This window comes from Strongylocentrotus purpuratus, unplaced genomic scaffold (assembly GCF_000002235.5).
Source record: "Strongylocentrotus purpuratus isolate Spur 01 unplaced genomic scaffold, Spur_5.0 spur5_contig_855, whole genome shotgun sequence".
Taxonomy (NCBI): domain Eukaryota; kingdom Metazoa; phylum Echinodermata; class Echinoidea; order Camarodonta; family Strongylocentrotidae; genus Strongylocentrotus; species Strongylocentrotus purpuratus.
The window spans coordinates 272,268-291,866 of record NW_022145563.1 but is presented as its reverse complement, the minus strand read 5'-3'; the positions used below and the strand labels follow the sequence as shown (position 1 = coordinate 291,866).

The following is a 19,599-nucleotide window of genomic DNA, read 5'->3' as shown; positions in this document are numbered from 1 at the left end:
CCGAAAGGTTGTGTAATAATGTGTAGACTGACAGTTCATTTAGAACAGCAATTTAAAGAAGTTCACAAGCAATATTTCCAGAGCTACCATTACCAAGTGTCATGCATTATGCGTGACATCATGCATTTAAAAAAAAACGCTATACGTGTGTTATTATACCCTCGTCCGCACACCGAGTCATGAAAATGTCACGCATAGCTGATCTTTGAACTTGGCGTCTCTGTATTTCGTAAATCTTTAAAGACTGATGTTACAGAGCTACCAAGTATCACGCATTAGGCGTGACATCATGCATTTGAGGGTCTGAAAATGCTCTTACGCATGACGCGCGCGCTAGATTTTGAAAAAACGCTATAGGCCTACCTTATACGTGTGTTATACCTCGCACGCGCTCTCGCGCGCCGAATCATGAAAATGTCACGCATTGCCGATCTTTGAACTTGGCGTCTCTGATGTTACTGTTAGACAATATTATATTTATAAAGGACAGTAATCCATGATGGTTAGTGCTATTTGATGAACATTTTCAGTTATATTGAAGGCAAAAGAGACGTCTTTATTAAATGTTTGTTAAGTGTCCGGACACCCAATCCCCATCAAACTATTACTAAGGGTCTTAGATGCACGCTGGAGCAAATGTTTGGAAGCATTTTCAAACACATTTTTTTTTATGGTGAATATTTCATGAATGACTTTGATTGAGAATTAATTAATCTGTTGCCGATTTTCAAACCTGTGCAATGAAAAATTGCAAACCTGTTGCCGTTTTACATGTTTTAGCCCACAGTGGACCACCATACCTGTCACTTGGCTTGGAATTCTTATGCCTTTTAATTGACAAGTTTTGCGAAACGGGTCCTAACGTTAGGCAGAAAAATATGTCTGATTTGAGGAGTTTTCAAAACATATTTTTTCTTTTTAAACAAGCTAATTACTTCCAAATTTGATAATGTTTTATACCAATCTTGAAATATACTAGTAAAATCTGGATGTACTTGTAATCCGGGATGTGAATAATTATTCGCCAGTACTATCAGACTAGAACGTATGAAATATTGGGGAGGATGCTTAAGGATGGTGTCGTTGTAATCTGGTTCATTCACTTGACTCTCAATCAAAGGCCAAGGGTTGAGGTTTGAATCCCAATGTAGCACTTATTTTCTATGGCAAGACATTAATCCATATTTGCCACTCTTCACCCTGGTGTACAGTACATGTACATAATTGTAAGTTGGTATCTGACAATTGCTGCCAGGGTATTAGAAATTGCAGGAATCTCAGAAGACAAAAAGTAGCATTGATGCTGATTATTTAATATGTAGTGGATAAGTCATCAGACTGTGAATCACAGGGTCCGCAGTTCGAGTCCTGCCCTGGCTCTAATGTCCTTGGGCAAGACATTAATCTACACTTGCCACTCTCCACCCAGGTGTTAAATGGGTACCAGTAGGAAGGAATTCCTTAAATGCTGTGAGCATCGAAATCGGCAGCCTAGCATATCCAGGTAATGTTGGAGCGCCTTGAGGACCTTGCAAGGTCGATACGTGTGCTATTTAAGAATCCAATATTATTATTATTATTATTAATTATGTATCTGCATTGTGATTTTTTTCAGATTTTACATCTCAACTGATCGTATGATCAAGTATTCAAAGTGAAAGAAGATGGCAGTCGTGGCAGGTGAGTGAACTCATTATTGACCAAAAGTTTAATACATAAAGTAGCACATTTAATTCATCAGTTTTTATGTCGGTTTAATAAGAACATACATGTACATCAGCGAGTCTGGTCAGGTTAGGTAAATATGTGCCCCCCCCCCCCCAAATAAAAAAAAAAAAAAACAGCTCAAAGACTGATTTCATAATGCTGAATATTTATCTTCTTCTTACTTTCACAGATCATGTTGAAATGACTGTAACCAGTACAGCTTATTACTGATCAGTTTTATGAAATGGAATTCATATGGAATTGCTCTTTGTTCTGTATTACAGTATGAAAGAAATCTTGTGCCACCACCTATTAAAGTGAAATTGCTTCTAAGACATTATGTAGGTCTACATGTGTACATGTATTTTCACTTTTTTTCATATTTATGTTCTACAGACACACAGAGAGCAGTGAGCGTCCTGCAGGGTCTCCAAGGGAGACTGGTAGCTGCAGGAGAACCAGAGCTAGGTGAACAGTTTGCTTCCATGATAGACCTCCTGGCCAGCCCTTCATTCAGGCACCTTCTCAACCTTCAGCAGTCAGTACGTGAGCTCAAGCACCACATCGACAATGGTCCTCCGGGTCAAACGGTGGAGGATTTCAGCTTCACCCGCGAAGGACAGCTGGTGGTTCCAGAACAAGAGTCGGACCACGAACCTGAGCAGCCGTACCGCGTCTCCATCGGCCCCCAGCATCCGTATGCCTTTGAGAACAAGATGTTCGAAGGGGACGAGGCAGTCATGATGAAGAGTGTGGTTGCGCCCGTCGCATCGGCTCCAGGTCCTCCCAGCGACGATGACGATGACTCGGAGGACCAGGATGAGCTGATGAGGAGCAGGTCCATTCCTCTAGAACAAGCCAACGAAGACCTGGAGCAAGCTCTCAGGGAACTAGCCCTCGGTAGAGAGGTGTTGAGCATTGAATTGTTGAAGTCGGAAGGTCGAGGTCTAGGATTCAGTGTGGTAGGACTCAAGAGTGAGAATCAAGGAGAGCTGGGGATCTTTGTGCAGCAGATACAGAGGAATGGTGTCGCAGCAAGGTGAGTCCATTCAAATGCATTATATATTGTTCAATAAATCACTGTTGTAATAGAGACCTACAATGTAGGGTCCCGGGACCAAGAACAACTACATACTGTAGGAAACGTTGATTACATTTGTCTCAAAGTTCTTAGAGCAAGATGTGTCTTTCTATCTTGGTCTATTTTACCATACTTGCTACCAGAAATGAATTGACTCTGCTAAACATGGCTCTTGCTTAAATTTTTGTTTGGGTTGCCTGCCTTGTGATGTACATGTACAGTACATTGTATTTAACCCTGTAAGTTGGAGCTACATGATTGGATCAGATGATCAAATCAGTGGTTTGCAGAGATGCGAACCAGTACGATTAAATTGTATTTAGTATGACAATAAGAGTGAAATATGATCTTAAAATCTTTGAATATACAATTTTTCATCTTTTTTTCAAAAAACCCCAAAACAATCATAAAAACAGCGGAATCGCATAGAAGCATGTACAAATAAACCCCCCGCAACCCCAACAAAAACTTTGCTTTACAATTTTCTCATTAAATTTAATGATAGAGCAAACATTTTTCTGAAATTTTAATGGCCTGTGGCCAGTGGTAGTGTCATGTTTTCGTGAAAATCTGATTTTTCTCTCCAAAATCCTATTTTTTGGGATACTCAGTCTGTTTTTTTGTGTCAAGAGGTTGGGATCTCTGGGTTTGGCTCCCGATATCTGTATCGGATCGGCAGATTGGGAGGGAAATCTCATGATTTTTTAAAAAAATCTGGCTCCAAACATTGCCCAAATTTGTCAATTTTAAGCACTCTTATACCTAAAATCACTCATACCTTGAAAAAAATGTTCTCATTCAAAGTTGTTGTAGTCCATGTTTAAAGCTATTTTCATGCTTGTCAACAACAAAAAATTATCGTTAGAAAAAACTGAAAAGACGAAAATTTGAAAGTTTTAGGCTAACAAATACTAAACAAACATGCAAAGCTGGGATTATTTTGTCAGTTGGAGTTGCTGTAGACCATGTTTGTTGATATTAAGTGGCCTTTCATGATTTTGAAATGATTATTATTATAGTCTAAAGAAAAGAGGCAAAACAAGCCTCCCTATACTATGAACCTCAGAATTGTCATGAAACAATGATTGTAATAATATTTTGTTTTGTGACCAGGCAGCAAAGACTTTAAGATGGTCAATACATGTACCGGTACTTTTGAGGCTTGCCTACATGTAGTTACTAATTGGTTAGCGTCACCTAGACAACTGCTTATTTCAAGCTCTGCTAAAGAAGGCTAAGCTTGCAATATGCTGTACATGTTCACAACACTCGTTTGTGTGGTATTTGTATACATCCCACATAGGATTCACACACCAGTATGTACAGTACAGTACATGCCATAACATGATTTAATTCCATCTGTTACTCTCTAACTGGCGTATGTACATTGCAAGTGGCCTGCCCTATTAAAGTTAAAACTGATGGTTATAAAGACATGTAATACAGGCTATGCATGCAAAGTCAAAAGAATTACAAAATATGCACGTCTGTATACAGGTCATAATAAAATGCAGCGTGACTGTTTCATCTGCTCATGTAGGTAAGACATATTAAATAAGTAAAAATTATGAGTAAAAATCAAAACCAAGGAAATTTAAAACTGTAATTTAGGTCAAGTCCAAAGATCTAAATTCTTTCTCATGAATGCATTTTAATACCAAAAATGTACTTGTACATAACACCACTGGGGGGTGGGGAGGGGCTGGTTGCAAGAACTTTTACTTCTTGAGTATTTTGCAATGATAACAAAAAAAAAAAAAAAAAAACTTTTGTACAACCAATTGCCTTCATTGATCATAGGCTATGTTCAATCTATTCTAGACATGCTACAATGTGCTTTGTTAGATTAAATCTTTTTTTTTTTTGGGGGGGGGGAGGAGCAAAATTTTAATAACTTAAAGATCATTGGCTGTACCTTACATGTACATTGTACATGTAAGATGAATTAGTAAGGCCTAATGTGAATTGATTGGCCATCAAAGCACAGCTACAATGTACATGTACCTTTAATCAAATTTTGAGACCAGCATGTCTCACGTTGCATTCTAATTGCAAGTTTGCAACTGCCTGATGTTTATCCCGTTGGGAATAAAGAATAATTTGTTAGTTCCCATGTAAACCATCCCTCCTCTTTTAATTGCTAGTTTGCAAAGAAATTACATGGATCCATTAATATTTCTTCTCCTGGGATTATGTATTTGAAATTAGTACACCACGGAAATGTGAATGTGTTTACGCGGTGCTTGTTTATAAGCATGAAGCCCTGTTTTTATAAAACTGATATTAATAACAAATGCTAAATTTCTACGACAAATTATAAATATAAAAATATAAAATGCACTACCGGTAGATAGAAGATGATTGATACCCCAATTAAAATAAATTGAATTAAATTAAATTGATCTAGACTACATATATATACAGGGTATACGAAAATTGCTTAGCTAATCAGTGGCCACATGCATGGATTACACTGATTGCAGAATATTACAACAATTTGATAGTAATTAATAATAAAAACAAGAGTAGACAAGCTGCATGACAATGAATAAAATTGCCACTAAGCCCCTTAATACTGCATAGTGCATACCGGTACTTAAAACAATCCAGCATGATTGTGTTTTTCTAGAAATCAAATTCCATTACCAGAACTCTAGATTAGCGGTAAATTATTTCTCAATCAATAAACAATGTAACACACTAGTCCTGTACATGAACATACATGTATGTTCATCATTATAGGCAGTGTGGATCTACATGTATTGTAGCTAGCACAATGCAATTATTATTCATCAAATGAGTTGGTGCTGAGTTAGGGAGAATAACATTTCTCATCAACAATTTTTAATTTTCATAATGAATCCCGAATAAAATGACTAATTAATCATGCACTGAACAGTGATGCTTACGTCAGAATGTGCATTTAGTAATACATTGTATTATTCTGTTTTTATAATCACATTGTGAAATAATATCATTAACTTAGTTTTTACAATTGGCTTTGGAAAACATTATCTCCTTGTCGTCAATGAAAGCAATTTAAATGAAAGGAATCAGGCCTGATAAAAACCCGATTTAAATCGGTTTCCCGATTTTTTTATTTTTCCCGATTTTTTCCCGATTTTTATTTTTCTTCCCGATTTAAAAAAAAAAAAAAAAAAAAAAAAAAATCATTTTTTTTTTTTTTTTTTTTTTTTTTTTTTTTTACCAATTTTTTTTTCCTTCCCTATTTTCTCCTGATTTTCTCGATTTCCCTCTTATTATCTCTATTCTTCCTTATTTTTCCCCCAATTTTCCCAAGTTTGTCTCAATTTTCTTACTCGAAAGGGGGGAATGTTGTTAGATGCCATTTTTTCCCCGCGAATCGTCTTCTTTTTTTTTTACTCAAGGGGGGCGTGGTTGAGGGGAAAAAAAAAACCTATTTTTTTTTTAGTGCTCACTATCACCCCTGGGAATTAAAAATGAAGCATTTAGCAATATTATTCTGTTTTTATAATCACATTTTGACATACAGGTAATATCACTAGCTTTCTTTTTCGAAATGGCTTTGGAAAAACATTACCTCCTTGTTGTCAATGAATGCAATTTAAATGAAAGCAATTTAAATTGAAAGGAATTAAAAATGAAGCCTTGAAAGCCCAAAAGTCAAATTCCTGTGAAAACAAATGTGTTTCAAGACTATCACGAGGTGACTCTTTAATTGTTTTAAATCGTATCTCCAGCGACTGGATCACAATTAGTTGATGTCAATGACATTCTTGTCGCTGTTAAGGACAGATGGGGTGTTCGGAGTAATTTCTAATCCCTTCGTTCAAGGAGAAAAAGCCCTGAGAGCTTTGACATTGTTCATTAATTCTCGTTATTTTTGACGCGAGTTCTGGTTATTCATGGGCGGGGATTAGCTCTGGATATTGTCGTCAGTCAGCAATGTCTGAATCAGGACGGTCTCGCTATTTATGGGGTCAGAGCCCGCCAAAATGAACTTAATTACCGACCAGATACGCATCTGCGCTTCGTCCAATAACTTCTAATTAGGGATACTAAACGTGGTATCCTGTTAAAGATTTGTCCAAAGTTTCATCAAAAGAAGCAACCAATAATTGAGTAGTCGCTGGGAGTTGGACTTCCAAAGTTAGTACAACTGGCTTGCCTGATTGTTACTTGCAGTTCTAGTTTATAAGGGGTTTAACTGTATACCCAGGCATCTTTAAGGAAACTTGTGCAACTTTACTTTGAAAGGTCCTGCGATTCTTTTTATAGTTGAAATATTTGGATGATCCCAACTTGATCAGGGTTCAGTCGAGTCCAAGACAGCCAGAAAAGTGAGAATTAATTCTTTTTTTTCTTCAACATTTTAAACAGTTAAATATTTTTCCATTCATGAATGTGCTACACTTATTGGTTCAGGATATTTGTACTTAATGAAACATCTGTTTGGAGCCAGTTGTTACGTTTCTGAAAAGATTATGTAACAAGCACATCAAAATACATTATGCGTCAGCAAGTTGTAATATCCATTGGATCTAAGTTTGAGGCCCAAAATTCATTGCATTATTTTCAATGTTCACCGTACATGTAGGTGCTGTGACATTTCCTGTTGGTTTTATTTTGTTAAAGATATAGGGTTAGGTCATGGGTTGCAAAATGGTTTTGGTTTCAAACATACATGTATGTGTAGTATTGGTTACTCTGTGTACCCAGAAATGTCTAATTTTGAAGTGCTCAGAGAATTCAGAACAGTAGGTTTAGAGGTTTAGACAACAAATCTTTAGTAAATTATTAAATACAATTTTGTTCTGTTCACATCAATAAGTGCTGTGCTGACTTCTTATAAATTAATCATTGTAACAATTAATAATTATGAATGTACATTTCGAAAGTTCAATTGATTTAAACATTTGCAGTTCTCATTTTATTTTTGAAAGGTTCTTCAAAATCAGTGGGATATACGGTGCGTTCCAGAAAAAACAAAACCGAGAATTATCGATGCTTTATCATACCTTAGTTATATAATTAATAACTGACACATATTTGAAAAGTTTAGATCCTCCTCTTTCATTTGATGCAACTCATTTGATGCATATTTCATGCATGAGTGAGTAAAATTAATTTGAAGAGAGAGAAACCCCAAAAAAGTCGTTTGGCGGACGGTATCTGAATTTCAAAGAGAAAATTACATTTCTCGAAAGCTGAGTTTCTGCCCTTTCATACATGTATGACACCTCAATAAGGATAAATGAGCTAGGAATAACAAAGTTCTGTTTGTTTAAAGTAGTGCTTGCATTTCCATAATGTTATCAAACAAATTCGTTTTCACTGGCTGCCTGCCATAGCAACAAGCAGAATTGACAAACTCTGTTTTGTTGACGATCCAATCAGCCATGCATGAAGACTTTCGTCTTTCTCTTTGAAATTAAGATACCGTCCGCCAAATGACTTTTTGGTTTCCTCTCTTCAAATTGATTTTAATCACTCATGCTCGAAATACGCATTATATGAGTTGCATCAAATGAAAGAGCAGGATCTAAGCTTTCCAAATATGTGTCGTTTATCAATTATAATTGTGATTAAATTATGATAAAACATTGATAATTCTCGGTTTCGTTTTTCTGGGACGCACTGTGAACTTGTGTGATTCTAAAGAAAGAGTTTAGTTTTGTCTGACTAATACCTTGTAGTATTAAGAGTGTGTCTCTTTCATCACTCATTGTGGATTAGACTGGAAAGGAAATTAAGTCATACATTGGTCACAAAGTCTTGCTTTGAAGAAGCAGATTACCAAGATTAGTGCACATCCAGTTTTTCCTGAATCCCAAGACACATGTACATGTACAACTACAAGAAAGCTTTTGATATGGATCAATTAATAATAAATATTATCGATCCCTTAATGCATGTAGCCTATGAGTGTAGTTACTGTAGTGGTCCTGTAATTTGAATTAATTTTCAATGGTCACTTTAATACTCACTTGGCACAAATGTCCAGTTGCTTTTTGTGACAGATTTTTTATTGTTCACAAGGAATTAATAGAAATAAGCATTTTTAAGTGAAAATATGGAGAATTTCTATTTGCAATTCAACATTTTACTGGTCTCTCATAGCAATTATTCAGAGTGGAATACACGTTGTAATACCTCTGCTCTAAAATGACAAAGTGAAAAATATTCTCAGAAAAAAATGAAACGCTGATAATACCAAAATCAACCCAAAAATACCTACTTTTAAATAAACTACATATGGACAAAACAGCATGAGGAATGTATTTCTGCATTTGAAGTGTGTCGCACGTGGTTGTAAGTTTCGTTTTAATGATTCCTATTTTTGGCTTGAAATTCCTTTTTTTTTTGCCATCATGGTTCCTTTTTTGGGTCGCACAAGGTTGGCAGCTCTGGTTTCTCGTCATTTTATGTACACATAAAAGTGTTAAAACTCTTGTACATATCCTTTTAAACAGAGACGGCAATCTGCAAGAGAGCGACCAGATTCTAGCGATCAACGGCGCCCTCGTTGACTCGAGCGTGTCGCACAAGCAGGCCATCGGCATGCTCCAGAAGGTCAAGGATAAGGTCCACCTCATCGTGGCCCGAGGGGGGCTGAACATTCCCACCCCCTCCAAGGAAGAGCCCAACAGCAGGTCTATGGTGGCCAATGGACATCAGAATGACTTGAGTGGGAATGGGGAGCACGGGATGGGAATGGAAGAGCCAGGCATGCAGGGAGCCATGATGGGGGTTGGGGGCGTGGCCTCTCTAAGCACCAATCAGGAGCTGCTGATGCAGATGGAGCAAGAACCAGATGATTATGCTCTAGTAAGTTATTATCTTTTTTTAAATCACCTGGGATTGTAGACTGAAAATAAAATGATCTTTTATAATTAGTGAAAGGGTGTCAAATTCATATTACAACTTTTCATTGTCTTTTACAAACCCATTTATTATGTACACAGCCATATATACACAGTCAATAACCAATAACATATCTTGCCCTTTAGATTTGACGTGACAATTCAAACATCTGTCTAAATTTATTTTTTTTAATAAAAAATATATACGCTACTTGGTTTGAAGGAGTGAAGTTTAAAAATTTCACTGTGTTTGTTTATAATTGATGAACAATATCAAATCATCAGCGCCTCTTAATGCCCACAATTCAGCTCATAATGATTGTTTGTTGTATGATCATTAGGGTATGAATGTTCAACTTTGAATTTGTTTGTGTGCTTTTGAGAGGGTAATAGATTAATTACATGTAGTAATATTGAAATATTTTTGTTCACGATAGACACAATTAAGGCCAAAATGAATGAGACATTGTATCTGTATTCTGTAACGGAAAAATAATGTTACAGAATATTCGTACTGCTTGCATTATTGTCAAAATTATATTTGCTTTGTATGGGTAATTAATGATTTTATTCTTATCATTCAAGTAGAAGCTTTTGGAATTTTTCTAACTCTGTGAATATAACTCAGTCATTGCCTTTTCATATTAAAAATAGGTCATGAGGTGAGAAATACATGTAATATAGAGTCTTTTTCATGTTATATAGTGAATTATGATAGGACATCATTAGCTCATGCATTTAAAAAAAAATGTCACATTTGGAAGGGAAGGACTAAATAATTTCTCTCTAGAAAGCTATTTAAAAAAAAATGGCTTTAAAAATGTAAAATAAATATGAAAAAAATTATAATAAAATACTTAGTTATTCTAGGAAATCTCAGTTTTACTCCAGCGAAACCCCCCCCCCCCCAAAAAAAAACTCTTGTGAGCAATCGGTTATTTTGACTCTGTTTCGTTTATTACACAGCCGCTTTCGGGCGACCTAGACCAGTCCATGCTTGCGCCTAACATTGAGGTCATCGACCTCTACAACAGGGGGTCTTAGTTATTCTAGGAAATCTCAGTTTTACTCCAGCGAAACCCCCCCCCCCCCAAAAAAAAACTCTTGTGAGCAATCGGTTATTTTGACTCTGTTTCGTTTATTACACAGCCGCTTTCGGGCGACCTAGACCAGTCCATGCTTGCGCCTAACATTGAGGTCATCGACCTCTACAACAGGGGGTCAGGCCTCGGTTTCGGTATCGTTGGGGTTCGCGACATCGGCATCGTCGTCAAGACCATCGTACCTGGTGGAGCCGCAGAAGAGGTAGGCAACCATTCAATTTTGATCTAGAAATAGATGGATAGACCGTTTCTTGAATTTATTCAAATTTTACACATCGACACCTTTAACATAGATTGTTCTGGAATTTTACTGACCCAAATGTTAGCCTGAAGCTTTAAAGGGATCCGGTAACTTTGTCTCAGATTCTGAAACAAAATTCTGGATTTAGCTCATGATGCAATGATAATTATAAACTTTTAGGTCAGTCAGGAACCCCATGACTTTTACAAGCCGATCGCCTGTCTGATTATCAAGATATTTTTGATTGGAATTACAAATTTTGAAAACCGTTCGCCTGACGGTTTTCATAACACTACAGTCTATTGGGGAAAACGAGTATGGTAAAACCGGTCACTCAAAGATTTTTTACTTTTTTGAGGCACTTCTTGACCATTTTGAAGCGCAATTTTTTTAGGGCTTCAATATTACACCATATTAAAGACACTGATAACACGTAGGGCCGTGTATCTCAGATTTAATATTGTTAAACGATCCCTTTAATATGTAATGTAGCAACAAGCATTGAGGCAGATTGATAGGCAGACCTGAATACGAGACTAGAACTAATATACTCAACCAAAACCAAAGAAAATAATCCCCCCCCCCCCCACAATACTTCTTTACAAATCTTGAAATATTTGATTAAATATGTTCATTCAAAACCCAAGACACAAACTCGTTTTATTTTTTTTTTAAATATTTATGTTTTATTATTGATCAGTCATAATCAAATTTTTACAAACAATTATAGGATTAATTACAGTTAAAACAACACAAAACACAAAAACACAGCAGTCATACATTATACCATAAGATAATACAGTGAAAAGCTAATGTCTACTCTTAACTCAACCGGGGGGGGGGGGGGGGGGGGGGGGGGGGGGGGGGCTCGGGGAAACAGGTTCCTGTAATTCCAGCATGAACAACCCATCAAGACACAAACTTCACAAAGTATGCAGTACTTAATTTTTTTTAAAGAAAGCTGAATTTCATTCTAGAGTTTGGGAGAAGGAATCATGAAACTGATCATCATTTGTAGCACACTAATCACTGAATCGTTATGTGAATCTAGGTCATGGCTCTCGTTAAAGTATGCAATTAAACTATGATTGTTGTTGATAAGTTCATGTACGTGGGTGTACCCAAGGTAGTGATAAGGATCTTCATGAACGGACGGAGGCTGCATTCTTTAGTTGTGAGTACAGTGTACATACTCTCAATGGGCAAATCCACATGTACAGTCTAAAGATTTTGTCACAAGATTAAATAATTTGAATAAAGAGACAGCGAAATGAAAAATGTGCACATATGATTATCATAACACAGTATACATAAAAATTGGTATTACATTTTCAGTTTTGAAATTGTTAAAATACTGTACATGTAGTGGTAATATATGTGGTTACAGAAAATATATCATGATAACATAAATGACAATTTTGATATAATAAACAATATTTTCAATCATGTACAGTAAGATATCAAAACAAGTATTGATAGATCCATGAATGTCAGACATTGTATGTTGGCATTCATTTTGTTTAATACTTGTGTTACAATAAATTAGTGAAACTGTTTTCTTTTTCTTTAAAAGTACATAAATGATCCATCATGTGTTGAAAATCATTATTCCCAGCCTTTTGACAATGCAGTAGATTGAGCAGTAGGCTACCACTGTATACCGGTATGTGCATTGAAGCAAGGAACAAGTGCATTGTATTTCTTTCTACCATGTAGCAGTATGTCTCCCAATAATAATAGGCATTCCATTCTAATGAGGTAATAGTGTAATTGTGCTCCAAAGGTCACCTGTTTAAGGGCGCGTTCATGCTTGATTTTGACGGCCAGAATCAGGCATCTGTTACGCGTTTAGTTTAAAACACGATTGCGTTCATGTTCACTTTTGTAGAATCACCGAAAAACAGCGATCACGTTCGCCGATCGTAAACTCACAAAAAGATGCTTTTACAATTTGTAAACGCGTTTAAATGGGGTCAACGCACTGACCTTTAGTGAGTCTACTAGCATGCGCACACAGGTTTGCGAATCCAGCTGAAGGCCACCCAAGGAGAATTGCCTGGAGAAGTGAGCATGAACAGTGCACCGTGGAACTGCGATTACGATGAGCGTTACAAATCGCTCATTCTGCCTTCAAAATCAAGCATGAACGCGCCCTAATACTAACAGGTTCAATAGTCAAGAGCAAATCATAATGGTATGAGTGCTTGTTGTGTTGATCACAACTCAGTGCGCATAAGACATGTTTGGTTTTGCTCTCATGTAAACATGAGTACCCAGCTAGTACCTACATGTACATGCGTACAATTGTATGTACAGTGAGAAAGAGCATGTAAAATTAAAATGTACCTAGCAGAGGCCATGCAAGACCATGTACATATATATTAATAATTCATACAAACTTTTAGTTGTATGAAGATAAAATGAGTAGGCTGTGTTTAAGCCTTGGAAGACTACTGTATTTTTCATGGATTTCGCATTAAGAATGGCAACGCGAATTTAAAACCCAGCGAAATATGTTTTGGTGTCGCTCAGCGCGAAAAATTCAACATGCGAAAATAACAGCGTTTACAGTTGGCCAATAACAATCTAATTCTTTTAAATGATGATTTGATACCCAGTGTTTAACAGCAGGAGGTAGAATCGCGATTATAAGATGAATTGATTTCACATATTATAAGTATTTCACATCAAGGAATAAAATTTAAAAGGCTGGAAAGGCTGGTATGAATATCAGTCAAGAAATTAAGTTGAAATATCCCAAATTCAAAGGAAAATAGGAAGACATGAAAAGTATTATAATAGAAAATCTAGTGAGCTGATTTAAAAGCATTCTTCACTAAGATCGAACCAAAAATAGCTGCATGTGATGTATTTGTAGCATGCCTTTACATGTACTGTAGTAGCGTTTGCAACCGGATTTGTAGGGTAAACTCAGGAAAGGGCTAAGATTTGATAGAGCTGTAAATCTTGGATTTAGTCACTGTCTGTGTTGTTCCAGACCAAGGTGATGAGTGAGATTCAAGCATCAGTGTCGTCAGCTGCAGGACCTGATCGAAGGCTTGATAGATCTCCCCTTCCTTTATACTCTAAACTCTGTCTTCCGTGAAAGATACACTGTCTTCCCATTGCCACATGTAGAAGTAGGATAAGGTAGTTATTATTAAGTGTTTTACATACTTGTATCGTAATCTTCATAAGTTCAGAATATCTAAAACAATTTTGTCTTTTTATCAGATTTCCCCTAAATTTCACTGATATTCATGAATTGTGTTCTACTCTTTTATCATTGAATTGCATATTTTTACTATTTTGAGTCAGGTACTCAGAGCTGCCAACTAGTACGGATTTCCCGTAATTGGTACGGAAATTAACGACCATTACGGAATGTTGTCTCAAATTACGGATTTTTTTTTTTTTTTTTTTTTTTTTTTTAATTTTTTTTTTTTTTTTTAATTTTTTTTTTTTTTTTTTTTAATATGATTTATCTTAACGAGTGCTGTGAAGTATGGCGGCCTCCAACACTCGCTGAGAAAGACGGAAAAGTATCAAGTATTCTATTAATAGGAGCCATTTTTCATGGAAAACTGTTGTGATGACCTGAAACTCAATATTTAACAACTTTGTGTGAGTAAATTAGTCACCAAAAATTTCAGATAATCATGCGTCCGCGCAGTGTTGGCGTGCCGTTTTTTTTAGATTCATAGCGCAGCATAGGAAATTACTGATTTATACCTAAAATTACTGATTTTGAGCCTTGTGATTACTGATTTTTTGTTCTGGAGGTTGGCAGCTCTGGGTACTGTATGTCCAGATTTCAAGAGTTCACCTGAATGTCAAATTACCTGGTTAAAAGGATAAACACACCGTACAGTTTATATTTATACTTTTTATAGGTGTAATTACTGTTGAATTATTTAAGAAGGTCTGTGTAAGCCCTAGAATAAAAATTGCCTTCACTTCCTTGCTACAGCTTTGTGGGTATTCTATTTAAGAAATGAGACGAGGGTCATTATTTATACCCAGAGGTCTTTTTCCCAGCTAGTCCAGAATCAGATTGCTTGCTTGCTGTTCCTCATTCGCATCCAAGCCCTTGAGCCACGCACTACAGCTCTCAAGAAAAGCGCGACAATAAAGCCAGAGCTAGGGGATAAACACCTGCCAGAAAGCGGGTCGATCTTTGAATATCATGAATTTTTCAGGTTTAACCAGCTTTCGTCCTTCCAGCATCACTCCATCAAACAAATCCACTCCTTGCACTTGGAGTTACACAATGTTAAAGGCCTAAATGCTTATTCAGATATGAAGAAACAAACACAGCGTTGTTTTTTGGGGTTTTTTTGCGGCAATGGACTGCATCATAACTTTGTAAATGAATGGCAGCTGTGCAGAACAGAGGTCCTGCGTATTCACTTAGCTCAACATGTGGTATAAGATACAGAAATGTGAGGCATATATACTTCATCAAGAAAAAAACTTTGCAATTTATTTTACATGTTATAAAACCGCAACAGTGTTTTTTAGCAGTGGTTTTACGTTTGCCGTGCCATATTGGAACAAGCCTTAAGGTGGTTTAGCATGCCTTATGTGAACAAGGCTGAAGGTTCTACACTAGCAAGGGAAGTTGGGTGTCATTACTACATTTAAGTCTGTAAGCTTCTCAGACAATTTAGAAGTCTTTCACCAATCTGTTATTTTCCGTTATAGTCAAATATAGATAAACGTAACTTTAAGGGAAAAGCCAACCTTGATAACAAACTACTCTAGAAGATAGCAGAAAAATCAGAGAAGTGGACTGGTGAAAATGAAATGAAATCAGACAAAAATGAGAAAGTAATGCATCTTTTTACAGTTGTAATCACCATGGGTATGGCTCTTCAAATTGAATCAGTAATGTCTCTGTGATATAGCCGTAGACAACTTTCCAATTTTTTTAACACACAAAATGACTAAATTTCATTTTTTCAAAGATGTATGACTCCGGAGGGTCTTCTCTTAAGAGGACCTATAATAATATGCTATCCATAAAATATTTTGTTGCCCCAAGGGAGAATGCACTTAGGAGAAAAACAGATATTAATGACATTTGTATATGAGCACTGCAAACTGGAGAGTTATCCATGGCTTTGTCACAATCCACTGACCAAACTGCCAATTTGAGATTCTTATAGACTTTATTACAAGATGATTAAAGCGGATCCTAATCAAATAATTGGTTGAGAGCGTACTTGGACCAGGCATTTGTTTTGCCTATCACGTAATTTTACTAATTATGACTGGTCATTAGTAAATGCTAATGATCAGTGATTAGTAAAATCATATTATATTACATCATTACATAAAACAAATAAAACATCATCTTATAAAACAAATAATACACATCATTTGGTTCAGGCATCAGTCAAATTACCCACACTCGGTACATTCATGATTTTTTTTTCTTTTTCACTTTATTTGTTCATTAATTTTGTCATGTATTTGGTCAGTTTCACAGTAAAGGGTGTAACTTTTATCTACATGTAACAGGGTCAAAATGTCGAAATATGTTTCCATAAACATTTCTACTAAAATCATTATTAGAAATGTCTAAATTATTGATTTTTTTTGTTGTTCTGGGGCTGAAACTACATGAGAAACCTGGAAAAATAATATTTGCCATTCTAATGTACTCCAAGTCTTTGTAAACTTTTTTGGTCACACTTATTTGGTCTTTAAAAAATTTCAATGCGTTTTTCAAATTCAACACAAAATATGACTTTAACTTTTAAATTTTCAAATTTACCTATATTCCAAGAGGGAGAGCAAAGTACAAATACCATTCAGTGAGTGCTAATTTATCAACGCAAATTCCAAAGAGCTAGATCGCATTTCAAATGAGGAAGTTAAAATTTCTTATGTGTGTGTGTGTGTGTGTGTTTCGGAGGCTTCAGTTAACAATGTTATGTGTTTCAGAGACTTCAATCATGTTAGCATTGTATAAGTCCCTCTATTCAGTAAGATGCTCATACAAATCTAAATTCATTCTAAATGGCATGATAAATTATGAACTTAAAACTTATACAAATTTGTTAAACACAGTAAACCAACTTATTTCTCAAGCAACTAATTGTTGTGACTTTTATTACGATTAACTTAAACAAAGAGAACAATTTCCTATGTTGGACTGTCCTTAACATAGCACTACGATACAAACTTAAGAACAATTCCATTTGATAAACATAGTAGCTGAAATGTTCAAAACATATGTTTCGGAGGCTTCAGGTTAACAACAATGCCTGTTTCAGAGACTTCAATCATGTTAACATAATATGTTGTCCATTAACAGATTAATTAAAATCCAACTGAACTTTTAATGATATGTTAAATTACTAATATAACTAGGATAACACCTATAACATTTGTTGACATTCTAAAAATACTTGTTAATATATGTTACAAAGTATCTTTACTTAATATAAAATGAGCTTTGTGTACAATACGTAACATTGCAAAGTCAATAATAGAATGCATGTGGATTTCAAATCTGTGCTGATGCCAAATATTAAGAGGCAGACTTCCAGGAGTGCTCTTTTCCTCCTTTTGCATTGCCATTGGCATATCCATACTTTTGGGGGAAAATGTTTGCAATTGTTTGGTCTAGGCTTCTTTGGACTTTCTTTGATGCACTTGTCTTCTTCTTCTTCTTGCAGGACTCTGACAACTTTTCAGTGGTTTCTTCTCCAAACCTATTCATAAGACTGAATCTCTTCCTCCCCTCTTCTGTAGCAGGGATTCCTCCTTCCTCTAATGTCTTTATCTTTTTAAGAGTGGAAGTATCAAGCACAGAACCAATGACATCAGCAAACCTTTCAGGTGTGTCAGGCAGACATGGCTGGCATTCCTTGCGCTTTCTTTCTTTCATAGAACCATTTGAAGAAGTGCCTGTTCCAGATTGCTTTGTTGTAGCCAGTGTTTTGCGCTGTTTATCCTTCTCTTTAACAGCTTGTTTTTTATGCCGAGACATTGAAGCTCTTTTCTTACACATATATTCTTTCATATACTGATTTCGTCTTTCCTTTTTAGTTATTTTATTGTTTTTGTCATCATTAGTTGTTATGCTGGTGCTTAAACCTTTAGTTGTGGTCTCACTTTGCTTCACCAGTCTTTGCTTCCTTCGCCGTTGACGTTGTTGAGTCGCCTTCTTCTCTTGCTTCAATTTCCTCTTGAACCTCGTGGTCCTGCTCTCATCCAACAGTTCTCTGTGGTACTCTCTTTTCTTCCTCTGTCTGTCAACTTTCTTGAGTTCTCCATATATGTCTGGATTTTCCCTTTTTAGCTTTTCGCGCCACAGAGTGGATCTTGATTTTTTACGACTTGGTTGAGCAGGGTTGTCAACAGTCTTGGCAGGAAATGGCATTCTTACTATGAGAGATGATGTTCGTCCCTTCACCATCTTTACCGTTTTCTTCTCTTGTGATTATCAAACCTGTATGAAAATACATAATTTAGTACAGGACAGTTCAACATGATTATTATTGAATTTGATATTTCACTAGAAAACAATCATTTTGTTTGATTTTAGATGTACATCTTGAATGTGTATTTGCACGTGCATTACATAATATTTCATTATTTATACATATTGATATTTATATAGTGCCTTTACATAAACATGCTCAAAACGCTTTACATTAGTAAATAAAACAGACTAATTATTTTGCTCTCCGAGTGCATACACTGTAAATTTGTTGTGTAAAGCTGGGTAAAGTAATTTAAAAAAAGTTGTGCACAACATGAATGAATCAAGCCTGGTTCATCAGGGAATAATTTTCCTCAAATTTTTTGATTAGCAATTTCAGCCGATGGATAAATATTTCAAATAAAATTCTGTACATTTCTATGGAAGAAAACTGCTACACAAAAGATATTTTGTATAGCAGTCATGCAAAAATGCATAGCAAATTGCGATGCGATACCAGGAAAATTATTCCCTGTTCATACAGTACACAGCCTAGTTCACATCCCACACAACTCCACACAACGCCTTCACACAACGCCTTGTCAAAAAACAATTACAAAGAAAACAAATTAGTTTTGAGATTTCTCTTAAATGATGCGACTGAGGTGCAGGAACGAATGCTTAATGGGAGACTATTCCAAATAGTGGGACCAGAAAAAGTTATATTTTGTTGACCCTTCTTCGAATTGATGCGGGGGATTTGCAGAAGAAGAGGATCTGACCTTGAGCGTTATAAATATCTTGATTGCTGGGTGGGACAAAATAGACTAGAAATATAGGATGGGATAAAGTTATACATGGATTTATAAAAAAATAATGAAACTTTATACATTATTCTCTTATGAACAGGTATTAACCAGTGTAGTTGTTTAAAGAAAGGAGACACGTGATCATATTTTCTTGCATTTGAAACAATACGGGCTGCACGATTCTGGATTCGTGGAAGTCTATCGATATCCGAAACATTAATATTAATCAAGAGAATTGGCATTATCAAGACGGCTTAAAACAAGAGAGCGAATAGCATGATGGCATGCCTCATCAGTTAACATCCTTCTGACCCTATATATGTTATACAAATGAAAATGTAATGACTACACAGTGAAGTAACCTGTTGAGACATGGTC

The 19,599-nt window shown here is 35.9% G+C and overlaps 1 protein-coding gene across 1 annotated transcript in view; it reads left to right on the top strand.

The window, feature by feature from the left end:
• LOC575556 (multiple PDZ domain protein) overlaps positions 1-19,599 on the top strand; it is an 83,397-nt gene that overhangs the window by 1,520 nt on the left and 62,278 nt on the right. The window contains exons 2-6 of the mRNA XM_030996296.1: positions 1,616-1,680; positions 2,104-2,746; positions 9,244-9,598; positions 10,600-10,670; positions 10,854-10,938. Of these exons, the coding sequence (XP_030852156.1) occupies positions 1,665-1,680; positions 2,104-2,746; positions 9,244-9,598; positions 10,600-10,670; positions 10,854-10,938 (1,170 nt within the window). The 5' untranslated portion in view covers positions 1,616-1,664. The remainder of the gene's footprint in view (positions 1-1,615; positions 1,681-2,103; positions 2,747-9,243; positions 9,599-10,599; positions 10,671-10,853; positions 10,939-19,599) is intronic.